The following is an 18,950-nucleotide window of genomic DNA, read 5'->3' on the forward strand; positions in this document are numbered from 1 at the left end:
ACTGTGTAGGTTGGGGTCCCAGAGATAAAAAGGAAAACAAAATAATTGTATCTTATGGGGGTCAGTGGCCTCATTCAGTAGACCCCCCCAAAATAATCATATTTGAACTGAGGACCCCACACCCTGACAAGCACTTGAAATGTAGGAGTTGAGGCATTACAATTTAGTTTGACTCTGTTCCACAGATAAATATTTGGCCAATGTTTGACCAGTTTTTAGTATAGTTTTTTGATTACTTTTGATGCAGTAATAAATTGTCTTTTTTCTTTTCTTTTTATATGTATTAAAAAGGTCTTAAAAATCTTTAAATTGTCATCTGGGGACCCCCCCCCCCAAATCATGTGTGGACCCCCCTGGGTTGCTGGCCTAATGCATGGCCTAATGCATATCAAACTGGGGGTCCTTAGAATGAACATCAGTGACCCAAACCACTTCTCTTTTTTCTTCGGAGTGTATTCCCATGAATGTGATGCCGTTTATTTTCCATCCTGTGGTCTCTTATACATTCCTTCTTCCTTAACTCATCCTCAACCTTTTATAAGCTTGGAAATTAGATTTTTTTTGTTTTGTCGTGCTCACTAATCTTTGAAGCCTAAATGTTTTCATATTCTCGATGGAATACTGGATGTTAGTTATGTATTTTACGGCTATACTTCTCATTGTAGCAGAAGATAGTTGGTACACATGAATAGTATTGTGGCAGAAGCGACACCGTTGTACTACTGGGTATAAATCTCAGTCCTTAAACCACGTGACTGAAATACGTCCAGCGTTGCCATGTCCGCTTATTATAAGCGACTTTCCTTGTAATATTTACAAGTTCCTTGTAAATATTTACAAGTTCCTAAATATTGGTGGTTGCGGTTTATTGGGATTGTTTCTAAAGTGTAGTTGCTTATTTGGGCCTGCTTCCTAATGTAGTGTAAACCAGTGGTTCTTAAAAACATTTTCAAATCAAGGACCCCCAAATTAATAAGTATTTGTCTGCGGACCCCCATCTGAAAATATTGTATATAAGATTTGTGTTGATTGATTGATTGAAAATGTTAGAGGCAAAAGAATGTAAAACAACACAGTTACATTTATAATACTTTTGTCTAAAAGGTTCAACCAAAAAAGTTAAAATTGTTCATATGTTTAAAAAAAATAATTCTAATTTGTCACTTTAAAAAAATAAATAGCAGATCTACAAGCTCACAACGCGTTGCATCGCGAACTTGTAGGTCGGCTATTTTAAAATAATATCCAATTTAAAAGTGCTCATGTGTCGCCTCGTTTTCATAGACCTGGTTGCTTGTTTCTCTCGTAAAACCTGGCAACACCGGTCCCTTTCCGTTACATTCGTAAAGATGGTCATAGTCCCTCACAGAGGGGCTGGGTTTGGTTTCTCTTCTTTAACATAAAACACACACATCTGTTGTAAAGCATGACGAGACAGCAAAAGCATTAAGACACCTCTACCTCTATAGGAACTATGATTTAAGAAGATAATCTCTTTTAAACATGGCCATCAGGGAACTCAAAGTGTGTCTTTTAGGGGTAAGTGGACAGATGTTTTTTGTTCTTTCTGTCTGTTTATCTGTCTGATCATCATCACTGTTTTATTTGCATCTCGACAACATTTGTGAGGAATCGGCGTTACTTCGTCTGGGTGGCGGCGGATAAATAATTTAAATACGTTACATTTAATTGTGTGTATGTTGTTTTATGATTGTTCTTTAAAACTTGGGTCAAAACAACTCGTCTCGGTGGTCGATCGACCCACTTTCTGGCGGATCAGGACGGATGGCCTGCAGACAGGCAAGCATTTATGAACAGTGGTGGAAAAAGTACTCACTTGAGTAAAAGTATCAATACTCCAATGTAGAAATACTCTGTTACAAATAAAAGTCCGGTATTCAAAATTTACTTGAGTAAAAAAGTACAAAAGTATTGGTATCAAAATGTACTTGAAGTACCAAAAGTAGTTCAAGTACTCATGCAGAATGTCCCATTTCACAAGTTTCCAAATGTATAAAAATGCTTTGAACTGTGAACTTGTAGATCGGCTATTTTCAAATGGCTGAAATGGGCTGAAGTGGTTATTGTATGTTTTGCGATGATAATTAGTATAATTAGTTAAAGTTTTGAGTAAATGTGCTTAGTTACTTTACACCACTGTCATTGTCTGCTGTCAGTGTGTCTGTTTTTGCTCTCATTCCTTTTTTCCTCCCCTGGCCTTTGTCTCCTAAAATGACCAGGCATGCATGACGTCATCATCCGGCTAGTTCTTACAAGTTAGCCAGATTGTTGCTGTGTTTGCAAAACACCTCCAGACCAGTGTCTTTGTAAAGACACCTCCAGACCAGTGTCTTTGTAAAGACACCTCCAGACCAGTGTCTTTGTAAAGACACCACCAGACCAGTGTCTTTGTAAAGACACCTCCAGACCAGTGTCTTTGTAAAGACACCTCCAGACCAGTGTCTTTGTAAAGACACCACCAGACCAGTGTCTTTGTAAAGACACCTCCAGACCAGTGTCTTTGTAAAGACACCACCAGACCAGTGTCTTTGTAAAGACACCTCCAGACCAGTGTCTTTGTAAAGACACCACCAGACCAGTGTCTTTGTAAAGACACCTCCAGACCAGTGTCTTTGTAAAGACACCACCAGACCAGTGTCTTTGTAAAGACACCTCCAGACCAGTGTCTTTTTAAAGACAAAACACCACCAGACCAGTGTCTTTGTAAAGACAGTGTGACTCGTACATGCAATTAAATACATGAATTAAATAAACAACTACGAGGAAATGTGCATCACTTTATTCACTTCAGAGAAACAAGGAACTCCATCCGCATACCATTACCACTGTGGTCGCATGCATTCCAAGATGTTCCAAATTAAAAGTTGGGGCAGTGTGCTCTCATGATGTCTATGTTTACATGTACTATCGTGATCTGTGTGTGCGTGTGTGCGTGTGTGTGTGTGTGTGTGTGTGTGTGTGTGTGTGTGTGTGTGTGTGTGTGTGTGTGTGTGTGTGTGTGTGTGTGTGTGTGTGTGTGTGTGTGTGTGTGTGTGTGTGTGTGTGTGTGTGTGTGTGTGTGTGTGTGTGTGTGTGTGTGTATATATGTATGTATATATATGTTACAGGTAAATTGGCATTCCAGGTAAATTGGAAAAGTGGCGCTTGTTTTCACCCCCCAGGCAATTCTGTAGAATCAACGATAGAGGGCAATGTAAGCCAGACATGAGCCACACACGCACGCCTGCACACGCGCACAAACGAGCACGCACGCGCACACACACACACACACACACACACACACACACACACACACACACACACACACACACACACACACACACACACACACACACACACACACACACACACACACACACACACACACACACACACACACACACAATAGGGGTGTGCCGATACACTAATTTCACGATACGATACGATATTTGGCTCACAACTTCGATACGATTTCGATACGATACGATACGCACTTTTTTTATTATGAAAAATATATGGGGGAGAAAAAAAGCAAATGCAAACAAATAATTCTGTTTTTGCATTATTCAGATATGCGAACTTGTAGCTTTTCAGCTACAATAGCCGTTTTGAATCAAAATAGGGCAATAGTGTGATACCTGACCCGAAAAAAAAACATGTTGTCACCCTTTTCACCTCGGGGCTGTTTGCATGCCTGATTATTATTATTGTAAAAAAAAAAAAAAAAAAGGTTTTTTTTGTTTTTTGAAAACGATATTTTTTTTTTCTCAAAACGATACATATCGTCACGAAAACGTATCGCGATATATCGCGGGACGATATATCGGCACACCCCTAACACACACACACACACACACACACACACTTATTCCATGCAGTTGAAGCACAAGGGAGCGAGGGGGCGGTGCTGGCGGGCTATGTTAGTGCACTGAGTGGCAGTTGGGGCAAACGCAGTCCCCACAACATCATTTACGATTCTGTGCCTATCGGTACATAACTCGGACGGCGCTTACGTCGACTAGCAGTCCATCGGCCGGTCGTCGCGGGCACTCGCGCCTAGAGGCGCTCGGGCGCGACTCCTCGGCCTCAAGGTCTACTGAGTCGGCGCGCCTCCGTCATGGTCCAAAACTATACTTTATCGGCGAAAAGTAGTACGCGGTTGTTTGAAAAAGTAATGTCCCAAGCGGGAGTCAAACCCAGACTCCCAATGATAGTGGATGGAGGGTCCAATGATTATCGAAGTGCGCCACTGAGGCCAGTGCTTGTTTTTCCTGGTTGCTGTCTTGAAGCTCCACTTCCAATTTACCTGGAATGCCAATTTACCTGTGACATATACATTCTTTTGTGTGTGTATAACCTGTGTATGTGTATATACACAGGTTATATCAAGATTCACAAGATTGTTTTGTTTTGTTATAGTTAACAATAAATAAGTACATTTCTACAAGAATAGCAATAATGTAGAAGGTAAAGCAAAATATGTGCATTACTCGTGTGTCCTACTTCTAAATTATCCATATGTGTATGTGTAAGTATTTATTGACATGTAGGCTATATTGTGTGAAGGGTGCAATGTACGTGTGTGTGTGGTAGGCAGACAGACAGACAGACAGACAGACAGACAACAGTCAATCGTCAATAACCTGATCACCTGGGGGAGCTGCTACGGAGCTGCTACGGAGCCTACTGCCTTTGGCCTTGTGGGCGTGGAAGCACTTTCCATGTGGTAGCATCTGAAGCCATCCTTGGTTGGGGTGATGTGTGCGCATGGGACATCGCTGACACTCTCCACTGCACTGACGCCATCGGCGTAGAGGCGTGCTCTCTTTACGGTCTCCTGTAGTAGTAGTAGTCCACGATCAGCCCCTTCGTCTTGACGAGAGACAGGTTGTTCTCCTTACAACATTGGTCAGCTAGGTTCTCAACGGCTCAACCTCTGTCACTGTCATTGATTGATTGATTGATTGATTGATTGAATGTAAACAGCATGTGGTACAATCAGATATTAAAGGATTAAAGGATGACACAATTTCCACTGGTCCTATGTATTCAATTCATCAACATAGCATAAAGAATTAACACAAAATTAACACAATAATACATGTACAAAGGAGAAAAGGGAATTGGCAGTGCAGTGAATCACTCCTCCTTTCGTTGGGAATTTACATTTACCTCCCCTTAGTCTCCTGATGGATGTTTTTTCAGGCCAATTTTGAAAGAAACCAGTGATACACAAACATCCTTTAATGGATGGTGTCAGGGCATTCCACATTTTGGTGGCAGAGTAGTAGAATAAGAATTTTCTCATGACGTCAGCAAACTTGACCACTGGTTTGGAGCTGTGTGTGTGTGTGTGTGTGGCCCACTCAGTTGTGGCTGTCTCTATAATCCAGCTGCACCGGCTGCGGTTGAGTCCTACTGTAGGTACCTGAGCTTGGTGTCAAATCTGGAGGGGACTATATGGTGTTGAATGCTGTAGTTTCCCTCTTCTCCAGGTGGGTGAGGGCAGTGTGGAGCTTTATGGTTTTGGCAGGTTTTAGCAGATCTACAAGCTCATATGAGCTTGTAGTGTGTAATTGTGTAATTTTTTGCACAAAACATTTTGAGATGGGGGTCCGCGGGCCAAATGCATGTCATTTTGGGGGTCCTTGACGTGAAAAAGTTTGAGAACCACTGCTTTAAATGCTTCTCAAAGCAATTTGCTCACTATTGGGGTGAGGGCTACGTGACGCCAGTCATTCACACCAGTTACCAATGGTGACTGAGTTGAAGCAGGAGAGGAGGACTCTTCCCTCAGAAAGAGATTGGTTGTACTGTAAATGTCCACAAATGCTCCACACAGCAGAGTCATGCATCTGACCCCCACTGCCTTGTGTGGGTTAACCCTTAACCCTCTGGAAAAAAAAACATGCACACCTCTGATTCGGCAATGACCGGTGTGGTGACGTCATCATTGCTCCTCAGCACCAATCCAGCTTTTGTTAGCTGATTTGTTAGCTTTTTTGATAGCTTTTTCGACACCTATGATGATCTACTTGAATGTTTACATGTAACCTAATGATCTGCTTGTATGATTGTGTACTATCATGATCAGCATACATGTACTGTAATGATCTGTATGTTTACATGTACTATATTGATGTGTATTTTGTTCACACATACTATGATGATGATGTGTATAGTATGTTTGTTTAAACATGTACTATCACAATCCACGTGTATGTTTACATTTTGAGTAAAGACATATATGCTGTAATTTTCTTCCATTTTTAGGACACTGGAGTTGGGAAGTCCAGTATTGTGTGCCGTTTTGTACAGGATCACTTTGATCACAACATAAGTCCAACAATAGGGTAAGATCATCACAATTATAAAATACATTGTAGGTGTGATGTACACAAAAGTGAAACAGATGAGCACTTTTGGTCAGTTAGAACAGTGTATATCAACCCTGGCAAACGTCCCAATTTTGGGCCGGGGCTACTGCTGAGGTGTGCCGCGCCGTTTGAAGAAGGTTTGAAAAAATATCATTTTGAAAAGAAAAAAAAATGAAAAAAAAATAATCAGGCATGCAAACAGCCCGAGGTGAAAAGGGTGACAAAATGCTGTTTTTTTTCGGGTCAGGTGTCACACTATTGCCCTATTTGGATTCAAAACGGCTAGTGGAAGCTGAAAAGCTACAAGTTTGCATGTCTGAATAATGCAAAAACAGAAATATTTGTTTGCATTTGCTTTTTTTCTCCCCCATATATTTTCATGATAAAAAAGTGCGTATCGTATCGTATCGAAATCGTATTGAAGTTGTGTGCCCAATATCGTATCGTATCGTTTCGTGAAATCACCCCTAGTGTGTGTATATAGATATACCGTATATATATATATATATATATAATTATATATATATATATATATACCGTATATCTAGGTGTGCCCTGGGATTTTTTGGCTATGCCAGGTGTGCCTTGGCACAAAAAAGGTTGATAGACACTGAGTTAGAAGATAGATAGATACATACTTTAGCTCATATAGGCATACAGTAAGGTTAGTTAAAAACACATCACAAAAAGAGGGGGCACAGGTTAAAACTGATTTAAAAATATATTATGAATAAGCATAAAAAGCATTAAAAAGATGTCACTGGGAATGATAACCCTTTGTTATTGCACATAACCCATCTGTAACTAAAACTAGCCTGCTTCATTCAGACCCAGGTTCAAATAAGTTTGTAAATTGCATTTCAGTGAACTTTAATGAATAGCAGTCAAGTCTAATCTCTTGACTTGGCATTTGCACATAAACTGTTGAGCCTAACTCAAAGTCCGCTATGGAAAAAGACACACCAATACCAATACCGCTTTCATGATTATTTTTCTTTGATCACGTTTTCACCAAGTTAGCATTCTCTGTTCACCGCCAAATTGTGTGACTTTGTAGAAAGTATGGTGGTAATTTTAGAAAACATTGTGCTCTAAACCATGCAAAATGTTCTTTATTCTTCACAGTGCATCATTCCTTACCAAGACAGTGCCGAGTGGACATGAATTGCACAAGTTCCTGATCTGGGACACAGCAGGACAGGAAAGGGTGTGTACTTGCACTACAGACAAACATTTCACTTACCAATCAAGTTTATGAACTCAATTTGCATTTAAAATTAGAAATCATCTTTGTCAGGGCGCTCAGGTGGTGTAGGGGTAAAGTTCCTAGCCATCACTGCAGCGTCTAGGCTAGGGGTTCGAATCCACAGCATCCGGCTTTCCGATCGTCTAGAACATTGGTTCTCAAAGTGGGGTTCGGGGGGGGGGGGTCCCCAGCAAAAGTAGTTAATATAGCGTCACAATCATTTTAACCAATTTAACTATTATTTTATATTTTAACTATTCAAAAATAGCAGATATATACGAGTTTATATATCTGCTATTTTTTAATAGCTAAAGTATAAAAGATCTGCTATTTTTGAAAAATCTTGAAAATGTGTGCAAATCTTTGAATATAGCCTTCTTTTTCTTTTATTTTTTTGCGGTCATTTTTAACTCAAAGCTTTGTTTCTGGGGGTTCTTGGAGCAATACTTTTGAGATGGGGGTCCCAGGCCAAATACATATAATTTTGGGGGTCCTGGACAAAAGTTTGAGACCCGCTGGTCTAGAACGAACACAATTGACCGTGTTTGAGGGATGGAGGTCATGCGGGGAGGGTGATCTTTGTCACTGCAGATACTCCTACGGGCTAGGGCGGCTGGGGACGTAGGAGTAGGAGGGACGTGCTACTGTACGTCCTCCCGGTGGGGGCTCCTCCCTGGCAGGTGAGCCAGTCAGTGGTGGAAAACATACTCAAATTCTTTACTTAAGTAAAAGTACCAATACTGCAATATAGCAATACTCTGTTACAAGTAAAAGTCCAGAATGCAAAATTGACTTGAGTAAAAGGACAAAAGTATTGGCATCAAAATGTACTTAAAGTACAAAAAAACAACGCGTCTTGTAGATCGGCTATTTTCAAATAGCCTAGGTATAAAATAGGGCTAAAGTGGTTAATGTATGTTTCATAATATAATGATGTATATCTCAAAAGTAACTAGTAACTAAAGTTTTCAAATAATTGTAGTGGAATAAAAGTACAATATTTGGCTCTGAGATGTAGTGGAGTAGAAGTACAAGTAATGGAAATTGGAAATACTCAAGTAAAGTTATTGTACCCAGTATAGGGTAGAATAGCTGTGGCAAGCAGAGAGGGTAGTTAATTGACATAATGACTAAATTTGGGGGGAAAAGGGGTAAAAAAAAATATATATAATTGGTTATGGTCTCAGATATAGGTGTGCACATCTCCTCCTAGAGGCCATTACATAGTTTGTTTTAAAGCATGGGTCTTCAACAGGGGGCCTGTGACCTTTAGGGTGTCTTCAGAGTTAATACAGGGGATCCGACAAAGTTTTGTGTGATAAGAGATTTTTTTTTTGTTATTACTTTTTTTTTATTTTTATTAAAAAGTTTGAAATTACACATATTATGAATCCAACATATTATTAGCAAAGATAATTTGTTAAACAAACACTGATGATACTGCTGTCAAACTAATCTATGAAGCCATCACAGCTGCAGCATCACTTGGAAGCAACCCATAGGCACTTAAAAGACACACCTGTGGAATACTTCCAAGCTAGTCTCAAGTCTCTCAACGGTCAACAGACATTGATGAGACAATCAGCTAAATATGGTGAGCTAGCTTTGCCTCTCATAAAGGTTAATGGAAGCTTTTCTAAAAGAAAAAAAAAAAAAAAAAAAAAAAAATATATATATATATATATATATATATATATATATATATATATATATATATATATATATATATATATATATATATATATATATATATATATATATATATATAGTAGGGGTCCCTGCTTACTCTCTCTCTCAGCTAAGCGGTCCTTGGCCTGAAAAACGTTGAAGGAATTTGTGCTTCTGTGGAGAGTGACATACAGTATACTATGGAAAGAGGAAGTGATGATGTGCCATTATGGCGTTCACCCAGATTCTAACCCACCCAATGTTGATTCACACCCCTAACTGGATGAGTTGATGTGTCCTTCAGCTTATCAAGCAAAGCAAGACAAACGTATTCACACTTAGTTCATAAATCATGCCTGAATATTAGTGCATTGACACTGTCCTCCCATTTTGTCGAGGAATGTAGCAGTTACACAATCTCTTATCTTATGTGTGTCATCGTGAAGTGGGCTGATTTGTTGGCATGAAGAGGATTATTCACACAGGTCCAGAGTTTGAGGTTGTTGTTTTGTCACGGTGCCACATAAGAGGGGAGGTGGGGTTATGGATGGATGGAAAAAATCTATCCTGTTCTTGTGCAAAAGCTTGCTAGCTTGAACATGGTACATGGAAAACCAGTATTAACCCCTTAAGCCCTATTTAAAAATCAAATCAAAAAGCTGATTTACAAGCTCACGACACGTCGCATTACGACATTGATGAGCTTGTAGATGTTGCTTGTAGATTATGCTACTTTGTTTTTTAAATGTTATCTATTCTGACACGCCCAAAATAGGGAAGCCAGGGTGAAAGTAGGGAATGCCAATGTATTTTTTTCCTTCCTTTACATGCTTAACAACTTAAGCCCTATATACATGATCGTATGACAAATAGCTAAAAAAAAGAAATAGCCAATATATAAGCTGAACTTGTGAGCTTATAGATCTGCTATTTCAGCTATTTTAAAAATGTCTTTTGACTTTTTGAACATTTCCCAAAATAAGGACACCAGGGTTAATGTGGTTTACCATAATCAAATGAAGTGCCATGCGCCACCCTCTGTAGTGTTAATTGTGTTAAAGTCAAGTTAAAGGTTTCCTTACAGTCAAATTGCTTAGAAATATTCAAGCAATGTGCATTCTTTTAATCATTGCACGAACTCATCCAAACCTTCAGAAATCAATTACGTTATATATTTAGCATTAATTCTGTGACATTCCACAATTATACTAGACTATATCTCTAGTTCACATATGATCACAAGACCGTTGCATAGCATGATGAACCGATGAAGCATGCTGAATAATGTGATGTTCCATATGATGTAATGAGTGAACAGATTGTCACGCTCTGTTCTTCCCTTTTCTTTTCTTTTTTCTTGTAGTTTCACTCACTAGCTCCCATGTACTATCGAGGATCTGCTGCTGCCGTCATCGTCTATGACATTACTAAACTGGTAAGAAAGATCAAGGTTCAAGGTTCACTTTATTTGTCATTTACATGCTTGCACATGAAACGAAAATCGTACTCAGGACCAATGGTGTACAATAAAATAACTATCAATAAATTAAAAATAAGCATAAAATCCTAAAGTGCTGTGAATTAAAACTGAGCAGCATATTAAAAACAGTAGCATCCAGAATTTATCAAAACAAGATAACGTAGCAGCATGACATACTGTATATAACAGCACAGCAAGGCAGAACAGCGAAAGTGCATTTATGGGGGCATAGAGTTCATCAGTCTATCAGCCCCTGGGTAGAAGCTGCATTTAAGCCTTTCAGTTCTAGCTTTGATGGACTCTTGCCCGAGGGGAGCGGGTGAGTGGGGGTCCTCCATTATGCGGACCGCACTGGTCCTTCACCTGCTGACGTAGATGTCCTCAATGGACGGAAGACCTTATCTGTTTTGAGGTAGTCAAAAATGTCAACTACTTAAACCCTATGTACTTTGTTGTATGCCAAATAGCCGATCTGCAAGTTATGTGACGTGTTGTGAATTGCTTGTGGATTTGCTATTTTCGCCTAACGTTCGCCTGTTTTTGCATGCCCTGAATAGGGACGCTATGTAGATAAACATGTTGCAAGCAATCATATCTAATTTTCCGGACCATTTGTAAATAAGTCCTTACTTTTTTTTACTTCTACCTCCCAATAACGCTACAAGGGTCTTGAGGTCTACTGACCAGTCACTCCTTAAGGTCCCAGCAACAAAGCTGAAAACCCGGGGAGATAGTTAATTTTCCTTCATAGCGCCCACACTGTGGAACAAGCTTTCACCCCATGTTAGAGCGTCTCAAACCCTGCCTGTTAAATCACGTTTGAAAACTCACTTGTTCTCCTTGGCGTGTGAAAATTCAGATTGAGAAGCTGCTGTTTCCTCCAGGCATTGCGTCTAATGTTGTCCTGTTTATTGTGTATTGTTTTTTGCTCTTGTTTATTTTAGTATTTTGTTACTGAGTGTACAGCACTTTGGTTCAACACTGTTAAATGTGCTCTATAAATAAAGTGTCTCTGCCTGTGATGTCAGTCCAATTCATCATAGTATCTGTTACTGTACATAATAATAGTGAAATAAAACAGTTCCTCGTTTTACTGGGGACTGAAACAGAGATTTAAAAAGTGTATCGCTATCGCTTATTTTCAGTGAAATGCATGCCAAATGATGCTGCTCAAAACAACATACAGATTTGTGACCTGTTTTAACAGTTGTTTTTTGACAGTTCTATGACTTTTGGATATTGTGGTGTTGACTATAATATAGTCAACATATAGTATTGTTAGTATTATGGACAATACTTGTTAGTAGGACAAATGCTATGTTGACAATGAGAAAATATTTTTTAATTACACCGGCTTTATCCTTCAACCACATGAACCCTAGCATCCCTATTCTGGGGTGAACATACGGCGAAAATATCCAATCTACAAGCTCGAATGCGACGCAATGTGCCATGTTGTGAGCTTGTAGATTGGCTATTTTCAGCTATTTGATTTTGTGTAGAGGGGGAAAAGGGAGGGGATCAAGTATAGAGCCATGAGGGACATCGGTCAGCTAAGTGTATTGGGTTTAATTGTTTAATCAAGACTCTTTAGCTTCAGTTCTCTTCAGTAGAAGTGCAGAGTCACCAATAGCAGCACACTGGTGGTACTGGGTTCACAGCTGTCATCATGTGTAACTTTAAAGTGGGATTTGCTGACAAAGAGCATGTCTGCACAGCACAACCTCCCAGTTAAAGTGAATAAGTGTTTCTTAGCCCTGAGATGACTGTTATTTTGCTGTGTCGTCTAGGACTCTTTCCAGACACTGAAGAAGTGGGTGAAGGAGTTGAAAGAGCATGGACCAGAGGACATTGTTGTAGCCATAGCAGGGAACAAGAATGATTTAGGAGACATCAGGTGGGTCAATAACTATGCTCCTATATTGAATTAGTGCAGTATTGATATGCTGTATATATGCGAGAGAGAGAGAGAGAGAGGGAGAGAGACAGAGACAGACAGACAGAGACAGACAGAGACACAGACAGACAGACAGACCTTTATTGATCGCTGGAGGGAATATCAGGTGTCATAGCAGAAACAACGATACGAATAAAACATAGAAGAGGTACAGGTAAGAGTAAAGAACAAAACAAGATAAATCTATACATTCCAGGAATGTTTTGAATAAATAAATGCATACAGTCTATGAACCGTCTATCAACAGTGAATATATAAATGGATACTTGGATATACATCTATTGCCAATTAATTAATAATATACTGTGTGTGTGTGTGTGTGTGTGTGTGTGTGTGTGTGTGTGTGTGTGTGTGTGTGTGTGTGTGTGTGTGTGTGTGTGTGTGTGTGTGTGTGTGTGTGTGTGTGTGTGTGGTTTATCAACAATGAGTTTATGGATGGATATATGCATGCACAGTCTATCAATAGTCTAAAGAACCTGCAGACAGAGACACATATATATAAATACTGTATAGGATATAGTTGTCGTTGACCAATTAGATTGAGGTCTGTGGCCTGCTGTCAGAGTGCACAAGAAATATGCCATTGTTTGGGCTAGTAATAATATCACATATTATGTGAGATTAGCATGCACATTTAAATTATTTATTTGAATCCACAAATTAATATGAATTTACAGGTAAACAAATGAAACCGGGTTAGACAGTTCATAGGTACATATAGCACCTTCTCCTCCACACAGCCATACTGCCTATAACAGCTGAAACAGAGCAATAATTAGCTATAAGTTGTTTGGCTTTGCTCTTTGTCATGCCAGCGATTTTCAGGCCACTCGTGGTCAGTTTGTGTATATGGCCCTGGCTTCCAAATACGAGTATGCAGAGTCTACATCTGTAACCAAAGTTTGTTATGATTCTAGTGAGAATCAGTAAGTGAGTGAGTGAGTGAATGCAATGCATGTAATTTTAGGTGCTTTGCATAAAAGCATCTCCCAAATTGCCTGAATGACAAATGTAAAGCAAACTGCACCTCAGAGATATTTAAGGTGGACTCTTTATACATGATAAAACATGGTAAAATGTCCAGTAGCAGCAATAGGAGATATCCCAATATTTAAATGATTGCGGTGGTCCCTTTCCACTGTGGGCTACCGCTTGCTTACTTTAATCTCCTTCTCATTTACAGGGAAGTGCCTATGAAGGAAGCTAAGGAGTTTGCTGAATCAATTGCAGCTATTTTCATCGAGACCAGTGCTAGAAACGCTGTCAACGTTGAGGAACTCTTTCAGAAAATCAGTACGTTTCCTGCCACTTGTGGTTATCATCATGTGTGACATGTGTCACTAGGTCATGTTGTCATGGTGCGTAGTGTGGGTCTAAATATTGTCAGTGTTTCAACATATGAAGCCAAGAATAATTCCTGTTTCTGTGTCAAGCAACGGTCACCCATCAAAGGCCCCTTTTTCTTTTTTTTACGCAATTCAAACTAAAGGTCATTTTATGGTTGGTAGAAGGGTTATGATGAGGTTCCATGGAAAAAAATGGATTATTTACCTGTTTCAAAATGTTGTCATCCCTTTTGCCATAGTTTCTGGTAAAAACATTTAATAAATCACCAGCCAACATTTTTCAATATTCAGTTCTTAGAGATTTATAACAGAATACAGTTTCCAATAAATTCCAAACAATCCTTTGCAATTTGTCAAGCGGCTGGTAGAATAGACAGTGTTACTAGCCCTAGTCAAAATACACTGGCATTTGGCTGGTGTGTGGTGGTACCCTTAATGGAACTACTACTCAAACTATGCTTCTTGCTGCTAAAAATTATTGATTAGTGATTACCCAATCTCTCAAGACAGATTCTGTTAACAGCTGAACCTGTCAGCACCACTGCCTTAAACATCTAGCGTTGTTGTAAGTAGGAATAAACACAGAAGCACCCGGGAGGAAGTAGACTAAGAAAGGGGAAGAGCCAAACCAAGTTCCTCTTTCGATACAATAAAGGAGGTGGTGCCCCAGAGGCAAAAACAAAGACAAACATTTTATTTTATTTTGTTTTTACCGGATGGGTTTCCAGATTGGTAATTACCTAGACTAAAAACCAACTCTAATTCTGATCCCTTTTCTTTTTAGGTAAACAGATTCCGCCGCTGGAAAATCCTGATGCAGATAGCAACGAGTCCTTCAAACTTACTCGGCAGCCGCCTCCATCAACCAGGAGATGCTGCTAATAACACTTAGCAAAAGCTCTAAGGGGGTATTAGCATCAGCTCCAAGGAATCCCCCCCCCCCCCGACCCCTCCCCAACACACCACCTCATCTCCTCAGCATGCTGTCCACAATATTCACAATGTGCTGGTCCATGGCAATAGAGAGGAAGGTAATGATAATGATAATGAACTTTATGAATAACAACACCCATCTGAACAATGTGGTGGTCCAGGGGAATAGAGGAAGGTACACATGAAGTCTTGGTTGGTAAGAAACGTGATAGAAGTAGTAGTAGCCTGGTCCCTGATTGGTCTTTGTGCTTCCTGGTTTTGTACCTTGTACCTGATTCTGATGAGGAATGGGAACGGAAAACATTTGGTTTGTCTCCCTCAAGTGGCCTTATGACTGAATTACAATACTTTGTTGGATGTCTATAGGACAGTTTTGTAAGCATATTAGACATAACCATTTGGGTAAAAAAACTAAAAAAATGTTAGCCCATTATCACTAAAAACCCATTATCACTAAAAGCTAAATCAAGCATTAATTGATAGCGAGTCATCTAGTTGATGTGCCATTGAAAGACAAATTTGAATAGTTGAGGCAATATTAAGTTTCTTTTTGAAGAGTCAGTTGCTCTGTAGAAACTGTTGATGCACTGTGGGCTTTCAATGACACTTTCTAGAAGTTGATGTCATTGATTTAGTCATGGCTGCATTATTATTGTTTTCCTCATGGAGACATTGTGTGGCCACACAGTAAAACCCAGTGTTAATGTAACACTGGATTTGACTGTACAGTATATATGTATCACATGTATAGAATTTAATTTGACTATAAGGTGTCAACCTATAAATAGCATACATTTTGCATTACTAAGTTACAAAGGCTTTACATTCCATTGGCTCATGACGTGTTGTAAACGCTGTGGCTGCGTAAGGATTTTACTGTAATGCCATTGACTGACCAGCTTAAATCTGTAATAGCACAACGGCCCCCTATGCTGAAACACTGCCATTCCATTGCCAGCATTGCTCCTACAGAGATGTAGATGAAGATTTTTCATAAATTGTGTCGTCTGAGCTTGAGAAACAAACACTGCCACTATGTTATAGCCGTTCACAAGTGTCAAATACATTTTTAGTCTATTGAAGCTTGGATTGTATTATTTTTCTTTTTTTACCCTCTATCCTCCTAAATGTAATCGTTAAAATGGTTAAATGATAATTAAGGAAGTAATTACGGCACCTGCACAAACAGGGAATTTGACCACTTGACAATGTCAATTTTCTCTACTGTATCCCGACAGTATTGTTGAGTATTTTACTTTTTGGAGGCTGCACAATTAATTGCAGTATAATTGCCACTTTGCCTTAAAGACATATTCTGCGCATTTATGGTTTAAACATGATTGCCAATATGAGTATTAGTGAAACCACAGTTCCATACATAAGATAATGTTTACAGTTGTATTATTTGAGTTACAAAATGTGCTACTTCTTACTCCCAGTGTTGTACGATAGGCCGGTTGAGTTTTTACTTATTATAAAAGAGTATTTTACTTTGCACATGATTGACCACCATACAACCATGTTTATCATCTAATAATTTCTTACAGGTTATGTAATATGTAGTAGACTTTATAACAGTTTTGTAAAAAAAAGTAAGAAAGAAAAATGTTGCCATTTCTTGGATTGCCATTGCTATATTCATCCAAGTGCCTTAAAAGAAAACAAAAAAGAAAACAAATCAAAGCTGCTGTATGATGCAGATAAAATGGGCATGCTGCAAGTTAGGTAGATGCATGTATTGCTTGTCTAAATCGACAGACTAATGGCATACCTAAGAATCTACTTTTAAACCGCCCGCTATACATCTATTGCATCTTTCCTTTAATGCGGTGGTTCTCAAAGTGTGGTCTGGGGACCCCCAGGGGTCCTTGATGGGGTTCCAGTGGGTCCCCAGCTAAATTAGTTAATACAGCATCAAATTTTAACCACTTTAACCCTATATACATCCTTTTGAAAATGGACAATCTATAAGCTCGCGACGCATTGTGAGCTTGTTGATCTGCTATTTTCAAACAATCTTCAAAATATTTGAGGGTCCTTGAGATGAAAACATTTGAGAACCACTGCTTTAATGTATGCCTACCCCCTTCTGTAATGTTTGTAGACCAGATTAACATTTGTACATTAATCTGTGTAATAAAGAAGTAATAATACATTTTCCTTGTGTGTTGTTTTACTGTAGTGGAATTACAGAAATGATTTGATCTAATAGTGTTATATAAGGAATGTAAATGTTTATTTTAATGCTTTATTGCAATTCTACTCAAGCATACTGTATGTAGTGCTGCAGAAATGAGAGAGGGAGAGGCAGAGGCCAAAAGTCAAACGAAAGTCATGAGCCAGATTTGACCCTATGACGTCACAAGGGCATGCTTTGTCGGCCCAGGAAAAGGAAAAGAAAAATATGATGTGACTGCAGTACTTTCTCAAGCCATAAACACGTGTGAAGTAAGCATGCATTTTCCTTCAACTCCCAAGCGGGTAACTAAAAGTTTGGCCCCAAAAATGAATTACTGCCAGATCTTCTAATTGACCCAAACTTTCTCAATGGAGAAGAGTAGGAAGACCACCTCCAACCTCTGCTAGTTACATTGTGTTATAACATACTCTACTATACAGACTGGTTAAAAAGTATGTTTTCTTTATAAGTTCCGGCATTGCAGCTTTAAAGCAAGTGGAGCGGAATACTAATTGGAGATTAGTCTCAGTTAAGCATAGTGCAAATGCACTGGACAAAAACATCAGGATGCACTTCTGTCAATTTTCCCAGCAAGTTCCTGTTTATTATGCTTTCAGAGTCACACACCAACCATCACCAATACCTCAATAAGTGTATAATCTAATCTCCTGGACGGTCACGTTATCTCTCTGCAGCTGGACGGGACATATGACGAAAACATCTTGCCGTACAAAGCAACAAACCCGGCAGCTCAAATAACAAACTACACTTTCAAATCCTGAGTCTTTGCTTGTTAGTGTGAAAATGGTATTGTACGTTTCCATGATCAAATTATTTTACTCCATTCTTCATGTCTATGTTTGTTATACAGTATACAGTCGGGCTTGAGGAACCAAATATAACAGGGAGCCACTTTGCCATTGAACTCAATGGATGTTAGCCATGTTCTTTTCTGTCGCCATATTACTTTGAATGGTGTGCACGTTCTATCTAGATAGTATACTCTATATACTTGCATGTAAACTGTGCATATATTTTTAGACTGATTATTGATTGAATACTTTATTGGTAAAAAATTTAAACAGCACGGAAGTACAGTAACACTTGGGCTAAAAGTATAACACGAAAAAAGTCCTGATGACTTGTTTCCATTGTGGTCCTACAGTATGTATTCAATTCATCAACGCACGATGTGTGAAAAGTGCTTTCATTTCGGGTTCTCTGGTTCCACTGAAAGTTGTAAGAAAATGCAAAACCCCTCTCATGAAATGACAAGGGAAGAAACGTCTCTCCTTCTCCTCTAGCTCCCCTCCAGATACTGAGGAAGACCAACCTTCCACAGCTGGAAGGAACACATGACAGCATCTCACCTTCCAAAATAACAAACAATGAGCTGGGTACTTATCTCTTTTTTTTTTTACATTATCTTTTAGCTGTTTACCCCTTTTTCTCCCCAATTTAGTCATTATGCCAATTGATTCCTCCCCAGTCCCCACACACATGTCTGTGTTGTCACTGCTGTTGTATCCTGCTGACTCACCTGCCAGTGAGGAGCCCCCACCGGGGGGACATAGATAGAGCTTTCGTCCTACTCCTCCCGCCCAACACTCCCTGCTGACAGGTGCCCCAACACTCCCTGCTGACAGGTGCCCCCCCCACCCCCAGCCCATAGGAATACATGCAGTGACAAATACCACCCTACACCCTGCACTACGGCAGGCACTTTACCACTGCGTCACCCAAGCTGTGCATATACTGTCATTA

At 39.4% G+C, this 18,950-nt stretch overlaps 1 protein-coding gene across 1 annotated transcript; it reads left to right on the forward strand.

The window, feature by feature from the left end:
• Positions 1 to 1,348: 1,348 nt before the first annotated feature.
• On the forward strand, positions 1,349 to 15,401 carry rab31 (RAB31, member RAS oncogene family). Its single transcript, XM_080440092.1, has 7 exons — positions 1,349 to 1,539; positions 6,274 to 6,353; positions 7,503 to 7,584; positions 10,655 to 10,726; positions 12,562 to 12,668; positions 13,912 to 14,021; positions 14,859 to 15,401. The coding sequence occupies exons 1-7, from the start codon at positions 1,504 to 1,506 to the stop codon at positions 14,954 to 14,956; spliced, it is 585 nt and encodes a 194-aa protein (XP_080296218.1). The 5' UTR covers positions 1,349 to 1,503; the 3' UTR covers positions 14,957 to 15,401.
• Positions 15,402 to 18,950: the final 3,549 nt, after the last annotated feature.

Source organism: Gymnoscopelus braueri, assembly GCF_963280865.1.
Source record: "Gymnoscopelus braueri genome assembly, chromosome: 10".
Lineage (NCBI taxonomy): Eukaryota > Metazoa > Chordata > Actinopteri > Myctophiformes > Myctophidae > Gymnoscopelus > Gymnoscopelus braueri.